We start from the raw sequence: 20,569 nt of genomic DNA, 5'->3' as shown, positions 1-20,569 counted from the left end.
GTAATTGCCTCTGGTTAAGGCTCACCTCATTTTAGCTGTTTTCCAATGGCAACCCAGTTCCATTTCATCCACAAGTAATTATAGAGCATCGCCTGTGTGCACACAGGGTTCGAGATCTCTGCTGGTGGAGTCCCCTTTACTAGGTCTGAGTCCCCATGGTGGCGAGCGCCTTCTCTGGCTTTTGTGGCATCCATTGCACTGTGGCCCTGAGAGGACACGGCGTGTGGGAGGCACACAAGGTCAGCCCACCCACCCCAGCCCCCAGCCAGCGCCCTGAGGAAAGTTCACACAGGCGCACCGTCATGACTAAACCTTCAGGCCTGTGGTGGCACCAGAGGAAGCCGACTTCCGAAGCCCCAGAGAAACAGTGAGCACAGTGAGGCTGCGAAGCTTCTCCAGAGAGACGTCTTGAACAGAGAGCACTTTTATTGGGATGGCTGTGTTCTAAGAAAAGGGAAAGGGACAAGGCCAAGAGACGGGCTGCTAACCGATACCTGGAGGTGGCTGGGCGTTTCTGCCCCATGCTGTGCAGAGCGGGGGGGGGGTGGGGGGACCCTGGCCCGCGTGCCCATGCCACTCTCTCCCCGAGGCCGAGGTCGCCCGCTTCAGTGCACCTTCTTGAACACTTGCTTGCAGACCACACCCTCCGCTCTCATCTCCTGAAACAAACACAGATGCTTGTCATTGGCCAGACGAAGGCCACATGAGGGGTCAGTACAGCAACTTAGAAAATACCCAGTGGCTGCTATTGTTCCCAAGAGTTGGTGTGAACTAACCAATTCCTTGGAGAGTTGGTTGAACTGGAACAGTGTACATGAGGCTGCAGCTTGTGAACAGAGCTGGCTGGGAAACTCATGTAGCTCCAAGCTGACTAACAAGACCAACTCTGTGATGCTCCCACTGCCTCCCTAACGGGCCAAAAGACTCCGTGAGCCTCAGGCCTAAACCCAGGACGGGGTCTGTGCCCAGCCTTGGGAGAAATCAGGTCCAGACACAAGACTCGACCCCTCAAAGGGCTCAATATGTTGCCACAGAATAGGATGGCAAACTAGCAGGCTGTTTCCAAGCTTTGCTTGCATGCTGGAGTTGACTGGGGAGTCTGAAAAATGCCTGGGCCAAGGCCAGACCAGTTCTATCAGCATCTCAGTGGGTAGGGTACTGAAGTTGCTATTATTAAGGAAGCCATGCCCTGCCTACAGGGCAGCCCTGCCGATGGCTGTCAGGGGGAATGGCAGCACAGGGTTGTCACCCCCCTCAAGGATTGTTTGTTTGTTTGTTTGTTTGTTTTGAAGGCTAGAGGCCTGTGGCCTCAGTTTGCACCCTCTGTCACGGAGCCACAGAACCACTGGGCTGAGAGGCCCATGGAGATCACACAGCGGCCCTCACTTCTGCAGCTGAGGAAGAAAGGCCAGGGAGGAGATGCTCAAGGTCGGGCACGGCAGCCTGGCTCTCCTATGGTCCTAAGCCGCCTCTGGAAATAACGCCCTCGCTGCTCTAGCAGACCCTGATCATTGCAAGAACCCCTATGTGGTAGGATGCACTTTGCAGATGAGCTGGAGGAAGGAAGGTACCTACTCAAAGGCACCCAGTGTCAGGACTAGAACCAGGTCACCTGGACCAGCTTCCTTTCGTGGAAGGAAGGTGGATGGGGAAGTCCAGGGCACAGAAGTGATGAGAGGTCTCCTCTCCGGGAAACGTCTGGCTCTCTGGACGCTAAGGTCCCTTCTCTGGATTTGTGGGTGCGTTTTTCCAGGCAATGCATGGAGCAGAGGTCCCAGGCTGGAGGGCAGGGTGAGTGGGGCCCACAGCTGAGCTGAGAAAGGCGTCTCCTTCCCGACCTGGATTGTTGAGATCATGTCTTCGAGAAGCTCAGAGAACATGTCCTCAGTTGGCATGATGAAAACGGACATTACTGGGGAGTACATTTAGTTCTGCCCCTTTCTAGCTGTGGGACTTGGAGGTGAGTCTCTATGCCCTCCTCTTGAAACGAGGAACCACAGCAGGACCTGCCCCACCCTCTCCCCAGGGACCCACCAGGTGCAGCTCGTCACCCTCAATCCACTGGGTCCAGCCGCGTCCTTCCTTCTCACCCTTCTGCACGCACAGGAGCTTGTCCCCGTCCCAGCTCACCGTGGTCTGCCAAGCAAAAACACAGCTTGTGTCAGTCTTGGGCTAGCACACCCCCTGAGGGCTGGAGGAAGGGCAGCCCCAGTTGATCATCCAGTCAATTTCACAGAAAGCTTGCTTCCTAATACTCCCCGTCCATCATGTGCTCTTATTAAAACATACAAATCAGCCCTAGCCGGTTTGGCTCAGTGGATAGAGCACTGGCCCAAGGATTGGAAGGTCTTGGGTTTGATTTCCGGTCAAGAGCCGTTACCTCAGTTGCAGACTTGATCCCTGGCTCCCAGTCTGAGCATGTGTGGGAGGCAACAGATTGATGTGTCTCTCTCACATCGATGTTTCTCTCTGTGTGTCTCTCCCCCTCCCTTCCACTCTCTAAAATTCAATGGGGAAAAAAAAAAAAATCCTTGGGTAAGGATTAACAGCAACAACAAAAAATTAGGATAAAATTAAAATATGCAAATCAGTTTAAAAATTACATAGACCTTAACAAATTTCATTTAAAAGGGTAATTAGGAGAGGAAATGTCATTGAGGCAGGGCTATGAGAGCCAAGGCTGAGAATGGGGCTGCAAGGGAGGAGGGGCTTCCGAGGGCTGAGTGCACACTGGGTATGGGATGGGGTTGAGGGGGAGGGGGACGACAGTGAGGGCTGCTGTCCTGCATCGTGCTGGTGAAAAGCAGACTTCATAGACTTCTCTGCCCATTCCAGAATTCACTGACTCATTCATTCATTCATTCATTCATTCATTTGCAAGGTCTTGGGACAAAAAGACCACACTCCTGCCCTCAAAGAGCTGTTCATCTTACGGAGAACCCAGATATAAATACCAACTGCAGGCACTCCCTGTGCATGTCTAGATCCTCCTGACTGTCCATGTGGATCATGGATTAGCATCTCCATTTCACAGATCCGGCTAAGAGACTTGCCAAGTCCATCTAGATGGGCAGTGGCAGTGGCAGTGCCAGGTCGGAACACAGACCTGCGGGGCCCTGAAGTCCTCCTCCCCACTGAACCTCACAGCTTCCCTAGTGGTCCAGGGTCACCAGTCACAGGCCGAGGTGGTGGGAATCCAGATGAGAGTCAGGGAAGCGAGGCTCTGGGAGGAGGAGGCTCCAGGACTGGGCCACGAGCAACAGAGAAATGGAGCTGAAGCAGAGGAAGGGAGAGTGGGGAGCGGGCAGTTGAGAGACCACCATGAGACAAAGGCCCAGAAAGGAGACAGCACATACGTGCTCAGGAAGCTCCACAGGAGGTTCCCGGGGAGGGTGGGGAGAGAGAAGGAGGTCCCCTGTCCTGTTGATGCTCGATACCCACCCGCACCCACCACTTTGAACTCTCACATATTCCCTGAGCACTGGGGGACGTGCCAGGCACTGGGTGTGTAGAAGCGAAGACAGACTGCAGGAGGCCCAGCCTGTGACGATGGGAGACATCAAGGTCTTACTGGAGCAGCAAAGGGCCCACCCAGAAATACGGGCTCAGTGTGTTGGAATTCAGAGGTGGGACAATCCAGGAGCTGGTGGTCTAGGCTGGGGCCTGTGCACAGGTGCAGTGGGCATCTCCCCTACCTGCAGCCATCCACCTCCCTCTGAACAGCCCTTCCGCTTGGGCCTGCTTCTCCCCTGGAGCAGTTAGAACTCCCTCTGCCCCTGGTTCACTGTGCGTCTCTGAGCAAGTCCCTTCTCTGGGCCCCAGTGCTCCCATCTGTCATGGGAGGGGGTCCGAGGCCCAGCAGTACAGTGGTAGGGTTCTAGGATTCTGGTTCAGCTGAGTCAGGACAGTCAGCAACAGCCTTATAAGGATTCGGGAAAGAGGGAGAAATCTGGGAATGGGGGTGGGGTGAGTGTGGCCACTCCCCATAGGAGAACCACCTTCCCTTGGCTGGTAACCCATCTCTTTCCTGGGCTTGCTGATCAGTACTGCCCTCTGCTGTTGGGATGATGCAACAATGAGATACATGTACAAGGGTGATAGGTGGAGCCAGCTGTTCCCCCACCTTGGTTTGCACAGGAATAAATCCAACGTCTGCCCTTGGAGCACGTCCCCTGGGGATGATGGGGCGCAGGGGGACTTGGGTGGGGCCAGCTCTTCCCCTGCAGAGCTCACTCGGGGCCCATGTCCAGCCCCAAGCCCGAGAGAAGGTCCCACCTCCAATTCGGAACATAATGAAGCTCATGTCTGACGAGGGCTGCCATAAATCATGACCTCAAGTCACAAGACAAGATGCCCATTCACTGGCCGCCCTGTCCATCCCCGGCCTGGGAAGGGAAAAGGGGACTGAGAAATCACAGCTCTGGGCTTCAAGGAGCTCCTAAGAACACCTCAGAGCTTCTCTTCGTGTGCTAATCCAGAGTCTTCTCTGCATACTGAGGGCTCCAGACTCATCAGAGGCCAAGAGAGGCTCACTGGCTCTCAGCTACAATGTACATACTTCTGCCTCTCCCGGAAACAGGAGCATCAATGAGCATATTCATACCCTCTGCACCGGAAGACACAAGAAATGCTCTAAAAAGGACATGGTCATGAAAAGAATGTGGGATCTTGCTTCTTCAGAGATAATTACTCTAACATCTAGACTCCTGTCTAGTGTTATTTTCTATTGGTACAAATATATATATATTTCTGTTTTTTAAAAATTAGGGCTGGCGCTGAAACCGGTTTGGCTCAATGGATAGAGCGTCGGCTTAGGGACTGAAAGGTCCCGGGTTCGTTTCCGGGCAAGGGCATGTACCTTGGTTGAGGGCATATCCCCAGTAGGGAGTGTGCAAGAGGCAGCTGATAGATGACTCTCATCGATGTTTCTAACTCTCTATCCCTCTCTCTTCCTCTCTGTACAAAATCAATAAAGTATATTTAAAAAAAAATAAAAATTAGGGCTGGCATATGAGGCAGAGCTCAGATGTGAATGGGATTTGCTTGTTGAAGTTGGACAATAACCTAAGTCTTTCGTGAAGACCGATGGGCGTGCTATTTATCACGACAAAGTGTTTCAGAAGCTCCTTCCGTTCCTAGAAATGTGGTTCCACCAGGAGGCATTGCCACCTGCTGAGCTGGGGGCCAAGGAGCAAGGCTATGTCACTTGCTGTAAAACTGAATGAGTCTTTGTTTAAGCAGAAGATCTGTTTGGAGACTTCCCACAGATAGCTGTGATGACTCCAAAAGCGTGACTTAGTTCTCCTGCCTCTGCCCCACAGTCGCTTGCGGTGGGAGTTTCCTTTTAAGCTTTGTGTCCTGTGGGAATAAACCATCCATTTCCCAGAGAACCAGATTTATCCTAAGAAGAGAAGAGGGGGGTGGGGAGCCAGGGAGGAGGCTGGTCACCTACAAACAAAGGAAAGAAGGGAAAAGGCAAAGTTGCAAGGGGACTGGGTAACAATGGTCCCTTGTTCCCTTAAGACACAAAACAGAACTTCCGACAACCACCTTCCCGGGCCGAGAAGAGGCCACACTGTGGCCGCCTCTGCAGGAGGCAGGCAGCCACCTCTGCTGGACCCGCAGCAGTGAGGTCTGGGGCAGGGGCTCCGCTGTCCCGGGAACCCCAGATCTCATTCAGTCTAGTTTTCTAGTTTGGACCCTGCAGAGTCCATTCAATCGGGGTCTCATGGGGGAAATTTCAGCCAGAAGTGTGTTCCTGATGTTTCTCAAGTGGCAGATGCTCTGGGGCAAGCATGTCAAACTCACGGCCTCCATAACAAATATTTTTGCGGCCCAGCCAATATAACCGTAGGTAAGAAATGTTTTAATAAAATTTTCGTAACTTAATTTTTACAATATCCTGTTATACATAATTATTAATAACAAACTACAACATTCGCCAATGACTGATGACTATAATCGTGTTGCATTCATTTCCCTTATGCGCCTTATGCACAGGCGCACCATTTCTCTCCACTAATACCAGCAGCGAATATTTTAGCAGCCCATTGCCATGTCATGAGTCTTGGACTGACTTATTTGGTGTGCGCAACAGGAAATACTTTGCTTTGGGAGAACAAGAAAAACAGGTTTGTTTGTGTTATGCTTATGAATTGGTGCAGTTATTCAGTGTCTAGTTTAACTTAATATTAAGAAAAAATTTTTTTAATTAAAATGTTCTCTTATTTTATGTTAATGATGACTCATTTATTTTAGCCCTTTGTATTCAGCATGTCTCTATTGAAATAAATCTACGTTTCTATGAAAATTGAAGCTTTTGTTTTGTTGCGGCCCACATAAGCTTAAACCTTGTTTAAATGGCCCGTGTTAGCCTTTGAGTTTGACACGCTTGCTCTGGAGGCTGGGGTGGACATGGTACAAACCACGGGGAACTCAACCCCGTGAGTCCTGGGACGTCACCTGGGATACGAAGCCCAGACAAATCCCAGGACAAGGGGGGAAGTATGGCCATCCTCGGCTCCCTTTCAACAGCAATTCCCCTAGCACAGACCACCTAAAAGCCTGTCAGTGGGCTGGAGCCCCGAGCAGCTGGTTGTAAAGTAGCGCCAGGCTAACTTTTCTATTAAAAATGAACAACCTCCAACACTTCGGCCTTGTCAGCAGCTTTCCCAAAAAAGACAAGCACCAACAGATGAATGCAGACAGCCTTGTATCACTCTGACAAAGGACTGTCACCTTAAAAGCCAGTGTCTGGCTCCCCTGACCACTTAGAAAGCCCTGCTGGCACAGCTGCACGGGGCCTGGGGACAGAAAACCTGACTCCTGCAGGCGCCTGAGGAAGGATGGCCCCGGGCAGCCTTGAGCCTCCTGGCCCTGTGCGGTGACCTGTTCTAGAAGTGACAGGCCGCTCCCATTAAGTGAATTCATCTTTGGCAGTGACCTGGCATGAGCCACAACAAGTGGGATTCAAGTTGGCTGCCAAGGGTTTGAGACATTCGTTACAGCTCCCCCATGTCCAAACTCCCGCTCCTGTGAGCGGGGCTGGGGGACGATCACCCGCTCATGTCTGCCCAGCTCTTAGGGACCGCCCAGAGGCTGGGAGTGGATCTTGTTTTCTGTGGTTTTAGGGCAGGTCTCGCCCACAGATTCTGCCTGCAGAGGCCAGAGCCAGGGTTGACGCAGGTCTGACTCCAAACCTGTGCTCTTTAAATTTGGGGGATGAATTGAAAAAAAAACAAAAAACAGGCAGTGTACTTGTACACGTGATGTGAATTACTAAACGATGCCAACTGGCCATCCCTCCTGGAGCTTGAGTTTGAAGTGTGCTTTACTCTTTGAGGGCTCCTGGGACGATGTGGAAGTTCTCAGCCTCTGGAGCTTGTGGGAAGGGTAAGGAGGGTCACAGAGAACCTGCCAGGTGCCTAGTGCCGTGCGGGGAGGGCTCCATCGTGTTCCACTGAACCTTTAACGCTGATAAAAACGAAGCTTAGTTAAGTCACCAGCCCAAGCCACCTCGGGGTTAGGAGCCGAGCCATCACTCACGCCCACTCCTCCCTGGCTGAGGAGGGCCCGCGCGGCTGCCATGAGGCCGGGCTGCTGCGGGGCGGCTGGGCTGGCTCCGCTTCCTCCGATCCGTTCCTAGGGGGCTGGCAATTACCTAAAATCAGCGCACTCGGAAGGAAAGCCAATTCCCTCTAAAAGCAGATTAAAACTAAATTAATAAGGCCTTAAAATGTGAACAAGTAATTAGGGACATAAACGCTGTTTAAAAGCAACTACCACAAACCCACGAAGCCACAAAAAAGGCCTTTGTGGGCAAGGAAGAATGCAATTCCAATACTGCAAAGAAGCTTATAGCAAATGATAACTAATTCTTAGGGCAAACACAATGATAAAATGTTAAGACTCTGTTGTCTCCGCTCAAAAAATAAAAAATAAAATAAAAACCAAACAACGAAGAAAACATAACCAAAAAATGTTAAGACTCTTTCTTGGCATGTTGTTTTTAAAAACTCCTTAAACATGTAAGAAAGTACCCAGAATCAATTTTAAACAAAAATCTGTCAGCGATCCCGAGGCCCCAGGAGGCCACGGTTCTGGGTGGGGAGAAGGGCAATGGGGCTGGAGATGGTCGCAGGGCTCCTGTGGAACAGCATGCAGTCCTAGGGGACCGGCACTGAGGGTGGTCCCGAGGCTGGGCTCCGCCTGCAGGGAAGACAGACGTGTACACGGACATGCGCCCCACTCGCAATCCATGCTGGGATGTGTGATGGGCACCCAGCCCAGCCCGGGATGCTGGGAAGGGTTTCTGGTGGAAGAGGATCACTGTCACCAACACCACCCTAACAACACACACTGAACGCTCACTACGTGCTGGCAGGACATTAAACAGAACATGGGTCGCAGCAAGTTGATCCCTTAAGCCACCTGGCGCAGTATGTGTATCCCCATTTTACAGATGTGGAAGCTGAGGCTTCCAGGTCACACACCCGGGGAGTGGGGAGATGAGATGTCCCTCGAGTAGCACTCTTGGCCACTGTGCTCTGTCGTGCCCTGATCTGACCCTTGAATGAGCAGTAAGCTTTTGCAGTGCAGTTCTGTGCAAGAAAACAACATTCAGCGATTGTGGATTCCATCTGGTGTGACTTTTTCAGTCCGGAGCACTGGGTCATCATGCAGGGCCACACAGCCAGCGAGGGCATCAGTGTAACCCCCTTTTGTCCAACTCTGATCCTGGGCTGCCCCCTGTGCCCACAGGACCACAGTGCTGCCACAGATGGCATCACCGTGGAATAGCACCCACTGCAGGCTACAGGCCTGGGTCTGGCCCAGCCTCGGGGCAGCAGTTCTCCTGCCGGGGCTAGGCACTCAGGAGAGACCCGATGAGAGCGTTGGGCAGGACAGAGGCAGGCCTGAGCTCCAACCTATGCCCACCACCTCCTAGCTGGGTGACCTCAAGCCATTTACTCCACATTTGAGCCTCCATTTCTTTATCTGCAAAATGGGTTTGCCACGGAACAGAGCCAAAGGAGGAAATGAAACAAGGGCTGCAAGGACCAATTTCAGTGCTGGGCACATACAATACTTGGTAAGCAGTAATTCCCCCTGCCTTTGCCCTTGCCCTTGCCCTTGCCCAGCCTGTGTCTATGGGCCTACCTCCGCTCATGTGACCCTGTTAGCTTTTCTCTGGATGGCCAGGTGTCCCCTCACATGTTCCAAGCCCAGAATTTGTCTTTTAATGGACATGGTTTACAAGATGCGAGAATTAGTAACACGTATCGCTAGAGCAGTTGCGCGAGGCTTTCCTGCATCTCCTCCTCTCCAGGGAGTAGGAACCCCTTACTGTATAATTATCCCCACTTCAAGGAAAGGCACAGAGAGCTGAAGGGACTTGCTTAAGGGCAGGAGGTTATAAGTGGCAAAGATGAGATTCCAAAGATGACAGTCTGGCTCCAGAGCTGAACTGGTTACAAATCAGCCAGACTGGGAGGCCCTGTCTCAGAGGCAGCTGGGCTGTGGACAGGCAAGGGTTTGAAGGAGGGCCAGGAGCAGCTGCCCTCAGGCCTTGAAGCTGGGGTTGTTGGCCTGCAAAGCAGCCTCCACTATCGGGGACGGTAAACCAGACGTCACTCCTCTGCACCCGACCCCCCATTCCTCCACATGACCGCTTTGCAGAGGGACCCTGCATTTCAGGTTTCCAGAGCTTCAGAGAGGGATGGAGCCAGAGCTTGGATCCCTTAGCATGACAACGATGTCATCTCTCTCTGGTGACAATCTAGAGTCAGACCAGCAGGAGCCAAGCCCTGCTCTGCCAGCTACCTGACCTCAGACAAGACACCTGTTCTGCCTGCCATTGTCTTCATGGATAATACAGGGAGAATTCTGGCATTTTCATCAGAGAATCGTGAGGATTAAAGAACAAACGCGGTGCTTCAGTACCTAGCACGTGGGAAATACGGACACGCTTTAGCTATTATTAAATGGCAAGCGGATCTTGCAGTGATAGGATCAATGGCGACCATTTATACTGTTTGAGGGCCTGCTATTTTTTACTTAACACTCATTTGACAAGCACACTGGAGCCCCTGGTGCAGGGCACTGGGGATACAAAGGGGTAGGCCCCACTGTCTGCAATCTCAGATGCATTAAGAAGGGAAAGGCAGGCAGGAAGGAGACGCGTTGACACCCAGGCATTAGAGGCAGCTAGCTAGCACTCTGGGGTGTTTACAAATTAAAGGAACCCCCAGAGTGGTCTTGGGATAGTTAACTGAAATACATGTGCTCTGATAGAGGCATTGTAGGCAGTAAGACAGGGACCTGGGGTTTCCCTTTGGAGTTCAAGGATGTGTGTGTGTGTGTGTGTGTGTGTGTGTGTTTATGTGTGTGTGCTCTAGCACAACTCAATTTATATAACAGAGATAGCAACAAAAAAAACGCTTCCCAGGCATGGAGGCATGGTCCTTGCTCTCTGAGATTCCCATCAGCTCCAAGTCAAATATGAATGAATCCCAATAACATGTGAAATGTCTACAATAGGACCTGGGCTGGAAGGGTTGGTTTCCAGAGACTTCCATGGGGAAATGGGGCCCTAAGGGCCGTGATCAGTTTGCTGACTCTGGATGCCTGTAGGGGAGAGTGGAGGGGTTTCCCGCCCTGCCCACCTCTCTGCTCCCAGGCCCGGTGGAGCCAGGGCTCTGGGTTGACAGTGACGGGCTGGAAATCCTCAGAGACTGGGAGGGTAAATCTTCAGTCCAGGGCATCACAGGGCTCCGGCCCTTTGTTGCACACAGCATTGTGGCTTCACAAGGCAGTCCCCTGTACTATCTCTATGGTCCTCGGAATGTGCCTTGTAAGCAGCAGTCATGATGCCCATATTGCAGGTGTGAAAACAGAGGAACTGTGCCAATCATTCAAGTCACTCTTCCCACTTGTCAACATCGGCTACCTCCAGGTTGTGCTGGGCTCACAATGAGCTCCACGGGAGGCTCCGTAACAGAGACTGTCTAATTAGAATCCCGCCTCGGCCACCAGCTGGTTCTTACCTCTGTCAGCCCAGATTCTCATCTGTAAAGTGGGTGTAATGATACTAAGAGTAGCAGTTGTGAGGACCAAAAGAGGGGAATTGCTAAAATCATTTGGTGTGAGCATGGCACTTAGTAAGAACTGAGTACATGCTATTTTCCTTTGTTGCAGCCTAACAAAAACAAACCCTAACAAGCCAGTGGGATTTTTGAAAGCTACTTTGTGAATTTTATTTGGGTTGCTTTAATTCTCCCTTTGGTAATCCTCAAAAGCATGCTGCTGACACGATTTCAAAGGTTGGAGAACTTCAGCTAAGACATGAAAGAAACTCCGTGTTCCCACCCGGGAAAGGCCCCAGCTGAGTGCTGGGGGCCTGATCTGGGCAGAGGCAGCTCCCAGGAGCTGCCAACTCCGACTGCATTCTGAGCTCTGCAGCCCAGGGAGTTACTTCTGCCACTAGCATTGTTTTTAAAAAATCTCTTTAATGAGTCAAGAAGAGGAACAGAAAGCTGGCAAGAGTTTAAACCCAAGTGTTAACAGCAGTTTGGTGGATCTCATGTATACCACATATAAGTAGATGGATGGATGAATGGATGATGGACAGATGGAAGCAAGAAAGTCAGAGAGTGAAGGAAACATAGATGGTTAAAAGGAACAGAATTCAGAAAATCTATAAGTGCTGATAAAGAAAGATGCCTAAGAAATATCATTGAGTAAAAAACCAATATACAGCACTGGCCAGTAGCTCAGTCAGCTCACTTGTGGTCCATGTTGTCCAAAAGGTTGGTGACCACTGGAATAGAGCATTGTTTTGATACAATCAAGGTTGTTGGTTCAATCCCCGGTCAGAGCGCATAGGAGAATCAAGCAATGAACGCATAAATCAGTGGAACAACAAATCGGTGTTTCTCCTCTCTCTCTCTCTTTCATCAATTAAAACACCACCAATATTTGAAGTGGGCCTTCCCTCCTTCCTTTTTGGCTTTAGAGGAAGATTTCCAGACAGACCCACCAGAAACAGTAACAGGAGTCACCTCTGGGAGTGGGAATCAGGCCAAGAGAGGGAAGGGGTCCTTTCCATTTCAGTGGTCTGACTCTCTCCTCTGTTATTTGGATTTTTTTCCTTTACAATCAAAACAAAGGGCCGCTCAGAGGGGCGGAGGCTGGAAGAGGAAGGCAGGCTCTGTAGAAAGGGTCATCCTGAGTTCACAGCTGAATAAGAAGGCGAGGCCTCAGCTGGAGGAAGAGGCGCCAGCTCCTGCGTGAACAAAGCCACCCTCGCCAGGGAACACCTGACCCCGGGTCCATGGTGGGATGACAAATGGCCCTCCTGCCACCACCACGCAGAGCAGGCTCTGGCTGTGATTCCTGGGAACCAGCCGCTGGTGCTAGGGGGAGCTGGGAACAAAGAGCCCCGCCATTCCTCATTCCCAGGGACTCCCTGGCCCCAGAGTGGGGGACACTATTTGAAGTTGAGGAGCACCTTTCTTTTTCAAGGTCCCCCACCCTGCCACTGCCTACAACTGCTCGATTCAATAAATGATAATGGTTTCACACCGGGCTGGAGATTCCACCCGGATGGAAAAAGGCGTGCGGGAGGCAGGGGAGAAAACCTGGATCTCGTCTATACATTCCCACCAAATGCCAGCCTCTGCTGCTTGTGGGGCGTGTCAGCGCTGAACAGAACAGACTGAAAACGTGGTGAGTGACTCTGGCTACATGGATCTGAATCCCTCCATGCCTCAGCCTGGGGAGAGACGATGAGCCATTTCAGGTGGTTCTGGGTATGGATGGCAAGGTCCACAGGGGTCAGAAGATGCACAAAACCGGCCAGCGGCACGTGGCTCTCTACACCTGGTTTAGAGAGGCGCAGGCACAGAGATGTGTCTTCACTCCAAAGCAGTGGATCAAAAGCTCTAGTTGCATCAGAACCACCTGGTGGGCACAGTGAAACCCAGATTGCTGGCCCGATGCCTCCAGTTTCTGATTCAGCAGGCCAGGGGCGTGGCCGGAGAACCTGTTTCTTGTGATGCTGCTGCTGCTGGCTTGCTCTTAGGGAGCCATCACTTAGCGAGCTGCTCAGGAACCCAAGGCACAAGGATGAGGATGGGCCAGCTGATCCTTGACTTTGGGGAACAGGGTGGGGTGAGAGGACTTCGTTAACCAGAGACTGTTCTATCTAGGGGGGCAGCTGTGACGGTGCCTCAGGGAGCCACATGGCACAGACATAATCAGGCACCCAGTGTTTTTAGCATCTTGATTTTTTTTTTTTTTTTTTTTTTTTTGGTAAGAACAGCTAGAAATATGGATTTATTTCTATGAAATATTACAATCTTTGGCAATAATTGGCAACTGGCTTTGAAATTTTTCAAACATTGCACAGGCCAAACAAAACACATCTGCAGGCCAAATTCACCCTCTGGCTAGGAAACTTATCTTGTTCCCATGGAAGAGATGCAGGGTCAGAGATCTCTGAGCTAGAGTACTTCCTGGAGGAATGTCAGCCTGACCTCTCCCTGCAGGCTGACCACGCCTCTCCCAGAAGGCAGACCACACCTCTCCCTGCAGGCTGACCACGCCTCTCCCAGAAGGCAGACCACACCTCTCCCTGCAGGCTGACCACGCCTCTCCCAGCAGGCTGACCACGCCTCTCCCAGCTGGCTGACCACTCCTCTCCCAGCAGCCTGACCATGCCTCTCCCAGCAGGATGACCACGCCCCTCCCAGCAAGGGCTCCCTGAAGCTGTGGGCTCCTTGAGTCCTCATTACTCCTCTCCTTTGGCCACATTTTGCACTCCAGCCACACCGAAGTCTTCCAGACTGCACCTCTCTCACCTGAAACCTCCTCCCAACAGGCCTTTTCTGACCTCTGGGCCTTTGTGCCTATGGTTCCCTCTGCTTGGAATGCTTTCTCCTTTCTCCACGTCTACCCTAATTCTTACCTCACTCAAGTGTGACCTCCTCCAGGGAGCCTTCCATGACCACTGCCCCCCAAACCCCAGTTCTGTGCTCCTCAGCCCACTGTGCTTCCATCACAACACTGGGCTGCAACAATCTGAAGATGCATCTGTCTCCTCCACTGGCCTGCGGGCTCCAGGAGGCCGTGCTACTTCCTTGACCCCACACTGAGTCCAGGGCCTGGTGTGGGATAGGTCCGAAATAGCACTTACCAAGTGCTGCTCTCTTGGCCTTGGCCTTCCTCTCACCCTCTTCCTGTTTGCCTGGCAACTTCCTGCCTATCCTTCAAGCCACAGCTTAGACTCCACTTCCTGTGGGAACTGCTCCTGACCTCCCAGAGCCAGGAGGAGGTCCCTCTCTGCCTCTCCTCCCTCCATGGCACACACTACAGTGTGACTGGCTGCTGTGGCCTGACTCCCCCACTACCCTGAACTCCGTGAGGACAGGACTCTCCTATGATTCCTCTCAATAACAAAGGGCTGCAAAGATAGAGCCAGCACCTCGAAATACTTGTAGGACCGAGAGAGGAATGCACACCATCTGAATGAATGATCCCAGGGGAGAAACGACACCTTTGAAATGTGCTGGGAAGGACATGTTAGAATGAAGCCATCGGATGCTGAAAACAAACTGCTTCCCCCCAGCTGTGGACTGGCTGGTGGGTGCAGAGCAGAAGGGGCCACCACCTTGCTCAGGCCCCTGAGGGCCCAGAGACCGCAGCCAGCATGGCATCTTGGCATGCAGCTCCCCTCCATTCACAAGCCTCAGGCTGGCAGATTCTGTAATTCTGTTCTAACCCTCCCACAGCACGCTCTTCACGATGGCCCGCCATCCAGCCGGGCAGTCAGGAGAGAAAGGCGAGGCGGGGGCCAAGGGCAGGCCGGGGCAGAGGGCAACAGGAAAGTAAGCAAGTGGCCATCTAGTGAGTCCTGGGACAGCAGAAGGGACCAGGAGTCTTGCCCGATGTCATCCGGTTTGCCCAGCCGCTGGGCTCCCTGGTCTGCTCGCCGACCACTGTCCTACTGCTGGGTTAAGAAAAGGAGATGGCCACGTGTCCCTTCCTTTGTGTCCAAATCCTCCCTTCCCCCTGTTCTCTTCTTTTTTTAAAAAAATATTTTTTTGTGAATTTTTTACAGAGAGGAAGCGAGAGGGATAGAAACATGGATGAGAGAGCAACATTGGTCAGCTGCCTCCTGCACACCCCCTACTAGGAACATGCCTGCAACCAAGGTACATGCCGTTGACCGGAATCGAACCCGGGACCTTTCAGTCTGCAGGCCGATGCTCTATCCACTGAGCCAAACCAGCTAGGGCCTCCTTTTCTTTTATCATCAAGAGTAGCAGTGACCCTCTCCAGAACTCCTCTGGATCCCTCCTCTGCGCGCTTCCCTTTGTCACCACTGATCTCACAGTGTTTGAACTGTGTGTCTCCAACACAAAGACTGTGAGTCCCTGCACAGCAGGGACTGTGCACTCCGGTACTGACAGACCAAATTCAAATCCTCTCTCTGCCATTTACTTTGCTTCCCAGAGACCACACAATAAGTCCTGCCTCGGTCTTCTTATCGGTAAATGTTGTGAAGACTGAATTAAAACAAAATGTAAACAGTACCAGGTACCTAGTAAGCACTTGACATCAGCTAGTATTCCTGGGTGATCAGTGAATGTTTTCCGCATTAATAGAGGAAATAAAAGAGCGAGGCTAATTAGCCAGGTTCAAGCCAACACATTCCAGAGGTTGTGGGTGACCCAAAATAAACATTTTTTTGTGTGTGTGTTCTGTGAGTTCTCCAAGAGTGAATTGGGGACGACTGTTCTCACAGTGCAATCCCATGCAGCGGGCCAGGGGGCGGGTCGAGTCGTGGGCAGAGATCCGAAAGGCAGGGCAGGGCCCCCACCTCACCCTGGCACAGAGCCTCTGGGCAGAGAAAGAGGCCTCAGGTCTTTACAGACACAATAGTGTTTTCTCCCAATACTGGCCTCTCCAAGGACACTCTAGGGCGGCCACCCCTCTCCTGCTATCATTCCAAACAGCAGGCTCACACTCACTCCTGACTGCCTCCAGACGAGTCAACAACAGAGGATGAGTCCTCCAGGCCTGGGGATCCTCAAGCCCAGCCACCAGCTCTCCTTAACCTCTGTCCTAAGGAGCCTCAGCCATCTGGTTTCCGCACAGGCTCCCAGCAGAGAGGAACCTGGCCAAGAGCCGGAGCGTGGGCTTCAAAGACCTAGCTTTCAGATCCCATCTCTCGCCAGTCCTTCTCCTGAGACTTACCCATATATTGCGTAATATAGGGGACTCACCTCTCTCTCACTGGGTTGTACACAGGGCAGGGCAAACAGCAGACCCCCGTAATAATGGAAGAAAGAGGGGAGGACAAGAGGGAGGGCCTCATCAATAAGTAGACACTAGCTCTGGACCCAAGACTGTGAAAGAGAGACCGGAGTACCCTGACCTCCCAGTGACCAGAGAATGTTGATGGAGGCCTGGGGCTGACCTTCCGGAGTTTGCTGTGGCAGCACTAATTGGGGTCTCCCGGTCACCAGCTTCCCATCCTTGGAGGCGGGTCTCCACCTCCCCCCCCCCCCCCCCCCATTGCTGCAGCCTCTGGCGGGAACTGCAGAGAGCAGACCTTTCCAGTAGGTTTTGGCTGCAAGGTTCAAAGGAAGCTCTGTAGCTCAGAGTGGAAGACAGTGGGGACGGGGTTTGATCCCAGAGTGGAAGACGGTGGGGATGGGGATGGATCCCAGAGTGGAAGACGGTGGGGACAGGGATGGATAGTTAGGAGCCAGATCCCAGTTTGGGGACAGAAAGGGGCAGGTCAGAGGCTTCTGGAAGGGATCCCAGTGGCCCCTGCTTTCCGGAGTGGCTTCATGCTAGGTCACAGGGGAAGTTTACACTTCAAGAGGGTTTCCTGTGTTTCTTCTTAATTTCTTCCCTTCCTGCTCTCTCTCCTCCTTCACCACCCAGAGTGCAGCCAGAGGACAGTCCACAGGCATGCCTGGAATTCCAGCCCACCCCGCCCTAGCGGTGCTGCTCCAGGCGTGTTACTTCATCTCTTTGAGACTGTTTTCTCATCTGTTAAATGGGTGTGCTCAGACCTCCCTCAAAGGTGGTTGGGAGGATTAGGCGGAGTCAAGTGTGTAAAGCACATGTCGGGACACAGAAGAGACTACACAAGCCTGGATCTTTATAGCTATAACCATCCGCTTTGCACGGAGGAGGACGCTGGATGAGCGGGTGCTGCCTACTTGGGGCACCAGGCCAAGATCCCTAATAATGCAAGGGCCCTTGCTCCCCTCTAAATGAATTAGCCCAGCCGTGGGTCAGGCCCCCTGGGCAGGAGATGCCGGTGTAGTCAATCCTCACCATGCACTTGCGGTCATCTATACCCGTCAGGTCCTCCTCAAACTCCTTCCCAATCTGGAAGTCCATGATGTAGTTTCTGAAAGTGCTCAGCGTGCGGATGATCATGTGGTCGCCGTCCTGCACGATCTCTTTGTCTGGCTTCAGCAAGTTGGCGATTTTGCGCAAGGCCACATTGACGTCTGCAGGGTCCCGGGCAGAAGGGGGGAAAGAGTGGGCCGGGAAACTCAGAGAACTTCTCCTAAGACAGAGATTCTCCCCTTGCCCCTCCCCAGGAGCCCGCTCCCCAGGGGGAACGGCTGGGGTTCCCTCAGGCTTGCACATTCTGTGCGCAGCCAGTCTGCGCCTTTTTCTTATTTCCTTCTTTGCAACAAAGTTTTCCGCCCTTACGCTAACCCTTAAAAACAAAACAAAAACTAGGAAACCCAGCCCAGCGTTCCTAGTGAAATTATCCCCGTCTAGACTAGAGCCAACTCTCAGATATTTACCACGAAGGAACCCTGACAACCCCCATCCTCCAGGGCGAGCCCGCAGGCCACCGCGGAGGCCAGCCCGGCGGCCGCCCTTTGCGCGGGCTCCGGGGAGGAGCGCCGGCCTCGGAGGGGCTCGCGGGGGCCCCGGGCCAGGGGGCCAGGCTGGGCGGGCAGCGGCTTACCGAGCGCGCGCAGGTACTCCTCGAAATTCTCGTTGGCCAGCATCTTCCAGTACCCGGTGAAGTCGACGGGCATTTTCGGGGGGCGCGATTGGGGCCGGATGGCGGCGGAGCGGGCGGGGGCAGCTCTTGGCTCTGCAGGGGCAGCGGCTCCCGAAGCGACCCGGCCGGTGGGCAGCCCGGAAATGCGCGCCCTCCAGCGGGGCGGTGACAGCTGGATTCCAGGCTCGCACAAAGCCCGCGGGAGGGAGGATCCGCGGTAGCCTTCGCTCCTCCTTCCCCAGCGGGGCCGAGGGGCGGGGGCTGGAGGTTGGAGGGCTAGGTTTGTCCCTGGCCCGTGGCCACCTTCCATCAGACCTTCAGGAAGCTCATCTAGGAAGGGAGAAATGGGGGCGCGGGCGGGGGGCGGGGGGAGCATGATGCTTTATTGGCCCCCAACTCTTCGGTTCCTGCAGGATTCCTTCAAAAACCACGAACTGCTCACTCTGGGCGGCCATGGACGGTCGGGAAACAGTCTCTCTGGGTCGCTGGAGCGATTAAGGAAAGAGGCCACTTTATAGGCCTTTGTTTAAAGCGCCGCGCCGGTGGCCAGGCCGGTGGGCGCCCAAGCCAGGGTCGGGAAAGCTGGGCAGTTCTGCTCTGGGAGAGAAAAGTGGGGCACTCTCCACATTCCCTCCATACCCCCCCTTTACCCCCAATAAAAGCAAGGTTGTTATTGTTTGAAGTGTGGCCAAAAAGGCCCTCTGGGCGGTTCCCATGCACAAGTTTGAGACCCACTGCTTTACCCAAATGTTAGCAATTATTAATATACTGCTGGTCTTACTCCTCCCCCGTCATCTACTGACAGCGCACAGCACACCAGAGTTCTGCACTCTGCTTCTTTATGTTCTTTGCTTGATACATTCTGGAGACATCTCCATATCTGTACATGGTCAGTGACCTTCTTCTGCAGGATAATCCACTGTGTAGCCAGCTTGCCCCCCGTCCATGGGCATGTATGTTGTTTCTCACCCTTTACAATGAAGATCTTTGCTCACACCTCGTTTCCCACCTGGAGTGCTTGTCACAGTGCTTTCAAACCTCTCTCTCTGCCAACAAGGAGGTGACATCATCATGTGAGCTGACTTTTTGACCCTCTATTAAAGACTAAATATCTCTTTGAAATTGCTTTTTGCACAAATTACAGCCTAGGCGACAGCAGATACATTCTCTCATACAGGCTCCCTCCCACACCCCTCTTCCCCGCTCCCTGCCACTCTCTCCCCCACCCTCAGCCACAAGCCCCATTTAATGTCCACATGCACCAGGCTGCATGAGGAAAGGATGCCTCCTCTGGAGGGTGAGGTCACTTCATCCACGTGGCCTGGAGTTCAGCCCCTTACCCGCCTTACTCTGCATCGGGGTGTCAGCCTTGGCACTCTGCCATCTTGGGCCACATAATTCTTTGTTTGAATTCTTTGGGTTGTATTGTGCGATGTTTAGCAGCATCCCTGGATTAGATCCTAGTGGCACCTCCCACAAAGATGTCTCCAGACTTTGTGAAATGCCCCTGGGAAGGGTGGGAGCGATCACCCCTGGATGAGACCCACTGTTCTGACAGCTGTACCCCTCCTCAGGCTGGTCTCCTCTCTCTTTCCACCTGGCTCTGGGATGCTCAGGCCACCAAGGGGTCCCACAAGGCCCTGGCTCCATGTCCCTTCCTAACCAGCCCAGAGCTCGTCTCAGTGGGGCAGCCAGGTGATGGGACAGCCAATCCTGACCCTGCCCAGCCTAAATGTGCAAGAAGAAACCCCTTCCGCTCAGGTAGGTGGCTGGGTGGGGCCTGACCTGGCCTTAGTTCTCTAGGGCCTCTAATGAGGGCTAGCTGGGCTTCCCTGTTGGCATGACTCACTGGGAGGGAGGTGCAGCCAAAGGTTTAAACAGTGAACTCGTCATTCCTTAGTCACCCCCAACTAGTCCAAACTCCTGTCCCTGTTCCCCTGTACCATCTGCTCAGCCCAATGGACTCCTCCCCTTCCCCAACCTTCTCCCTTTGTGCTGAGTGTGCTGAAATGGCTCATGCCAGTGCAGTCCCTTCATGCTCTAGACCAGTGGTCGGCAAACTGCGGCTCTCGAGCCACATGCGACTCTTTGGCCCCTTGAGTGTGGCTCTTCCACAAAATACCATGGCCGGGGCGAGTCTGTTTTGAAGTGGCGTTAGAAGTTTAAGTTAAAAAAATTTGGCTCTCAAAAGAAATTTCAATCATTGTACTGTTGATATTTGGCTCTGGTGACTAATGAGTTTGCCGACCACTGCCCTAGGCAGAGGCCTGCCTCTCCTCACCTTTCCCATCCTCCTAGGTCCATCCCAAAGAGCCACGATCTGGCTGCTTCACCTTCCTCTGGTTGATTAGGAACTCTCCTACTCACCCGACCTCACTGTGCCCAACTGGCCAGCTGGCAGATGGCACTAATTCAGGGGGTTTGTCCATTCCCATGTGCTTTTGTTTGGTCCCCCGAAAGGTCAGTATACTCCTGCCCTTCAGGTCTCCTCCCAGGAGGGCTGGGCCCAGTGCTGGCTGTGCTGCT

The 20,569-nt window shown here is 53.0% G+C and overlaps 1 protein-coding gene across 1 annotated transcript; it reads right to left on the bottom strand.

The window, feature by feature from the left end:
• Positions 1–408: 408 nt before the first annotated feature.
• RBP1 (retinol binding protein 1) lies at positions 409–18,225 on the bottom strand. The gene is made up of 4 exons (XM_036431293.2): positions 18,005–18,225; positions 17,353–17,531; positions 2,035–2,136; positions 409–659 (listed from the first exon to the last, which is right to left on the bottom strand). The coding sequence occupies exons 1-4, from the start codon at positions 18,075–18,077 to the stop codon at positions 606–608; spliced, it is 408 nt and encodes a 135-aa protein (XP_036287186.1). The 5' UTR covers positions 18,078–18,225; the 3' UTR covers positions 409–605.
• Between the last annotated feature and the right edge of the window lie 2,344 nt (positions 18,226–20,569).

Source organism: Pipistrellus kuhlii, unplaced genomic scaffold, assembly GCF_014108245.1.
Source record: "Pipistrellus kuhlii isolate mPipKuh1 unplaced genomic scaffold, mPipKuh1.p scaffold_m20_p_11, whole genome shotgun sequence".
NCBI lineage: Eukaryota > Metazoa > Chordata > Mammalia > Chiroptera > Vespertilionidae > Pipistrellus > Pipistrellus kuhlii.
Note: the sequence above shows the minus strand (reverse complement) of the source record. Positions and strands in the feature narration are given on the sequence as shown.